At 44.2% G+C, this 1,650-nt stretch overlaps 1 protein-coding gene across 1 annotated transcript in view; it reads right to left on the minus strand.

Moving 5' to 3' along the window:
* The window catches only part of prph2b (peripherin 2b (retinal degeneration, slow)), a 5,463-nt gene that overhangs the window by 2,187 nt on the left and 1,626 nt on the right, over positions 1–1,650 (minus strand). Inside the window, exon 2 of the mRNA XM_008430515.2 lies at positions 1,382–1,628. Coding sequence (XP_008428737.1) covers positions 1,382–1,628 — 247 coding nt within the window. The remainder of the gene's footprint in view (positions 1–1,381; positions 1,629–1,650) is intronic.

The following is a 1,650-nucleotide window of genomic DNA, read 5'->3' on the forward strand; positions in this document are numbered from 1 at the left end:
CTAACTTTAACATGCCAAGGCTAATGTAATGCTAATTTTAACATGCCAAGGCTACCTTCAGGATGTTTATGACTCAATGTTATAGCGATATTAGTTTCTTTCTTTCTAATGTTTCCTTTGACGCTGTGAAGCCAGTTGAACTGCTCTGCCATCCGATGCTAACCGATGCTAACCAGAGGAACTCGTCTTGTATCAACGTCACCAACGGATCGAGCCTGTTTTGGCAGGAAAGGAGACCCTACGGTTTGAACGAGAAACGATGCAACTTGCATGAAAGAAAAGCTTAAAATAAGCTAACGACTTTGGTGAGACTTAGATCCTGAAACCAGACAGAGGAGGTTTCTGAATGTTTGCCTCTATCTGCTGCTACAGCAGTAGCATGCTAATGCTAATCCTTAATGTTAGTCTGTCAGGATTATTTTGTGAAGGTTTTTGCTCCAGTAAACGACTTTGAACAAACTTCTGAATGAATGGTACAATACATTGGTGGACACAGTTAGCTAAAAGGTTAGCTGTGGTTAGCTAAAAGGCTAGCTGCACTAACCCAAAGCACTAATAAACTTTAGTTTAGCTAATGCTGGACTAATAAAATCCAGCATGTATGATGAGCAGAACGTGAATAAACTGCCAAAACTGTTCATATGTGAACGACGGTACTTATCTAAATATCACCTTGGTTCGTGTTCATGCGTTTTTCTTTTATTTTGTCTTTTTATTGTCAATTGCTAAATAAAGTTTCTAGAAAAAAAGGGAAGGCAACAACAGGAAATGGCACTGCTGCATCTAAAACCACTTCAAAGTAAGAGTTGAGTATAAATGTCTAACTAACCAAAACGTCAACAGATGTTGAACTTTATTCAACATCTGTTGACGTTTTTGGCAAAACTGAAGGAAATTTGTGCTTTAGAATTTGTTACCAAAAATGCTGAAGTACGAAATGAAAATCTGATAACTAAACCTGCTAGCATTAGCATTGGTAAGACGAACCTTAGCCTGCTAAGGCTAACAGCCATTAGCCTGAGATGTCCAGGGTGTTTAGTGGCCTGAAGCCTAAAGCTAATTTATAGCCACTGTTAATAAATCTATAATGGTTTTATGTAAATGTATCAAATAGCAGCTTGCTAACAAAGCAGAGCTCTGAGAACAACAGCAGATCAGCAACAGCTCATAGCCACCGTGAAGCACGGTGGAGGAGGGATGATGATGTGGGACAGTTTGTGGCTAATGGATTCCTGATAATGAAGCAACAGTTTTGACTGACCAGTGAGCTCCAGACAGACGTCACGACACTTCACTTACTCCAGTACTGTTCCTTTAAGAACGCTTGTGGCTGGCGCCGGAGGCTGATTGGCTGCGGCAGGGTGGGTGGGCGGAGCCTTACCTCCAGGACCATGGAGAAGATGAGCAGCGCTCCGATGCTGTTCATGATGCCGCTGTAGTAGGAGAAGACGGCCTGGCGGCAGCCGCGGCTCCAGATGTTCAGCTCCTCGGTGCGGTGGTCGTAGTCGTAGTGGGCGGAGTTATTGGTCAGGTGATGCTGGATGCAGGGGCGGGGCGAACCGGGGTTACAGCAGCTGAACGGGACGCTGTCCATCAGGTACTTCCCCTCCACGTTGCTGAGGACACGGCTGAGGGACAAACACACAGGTC

This window comes from Poecilia reticulata, linkage group LG15 (genome assembly GCF_000633615.1).
Source record: "Poecilia reticulata strain Guanapo linkage group LG15, Guppy_female_1.0+MT, whole genome shotgun sequence".
NCBI classification, from domain to species: Eukaryota; Metazoa; Chordata; class Actinopteri; order Cyprinodontiformes; family Poeciliidae; genus Poecilia; species Poecilia reticulata.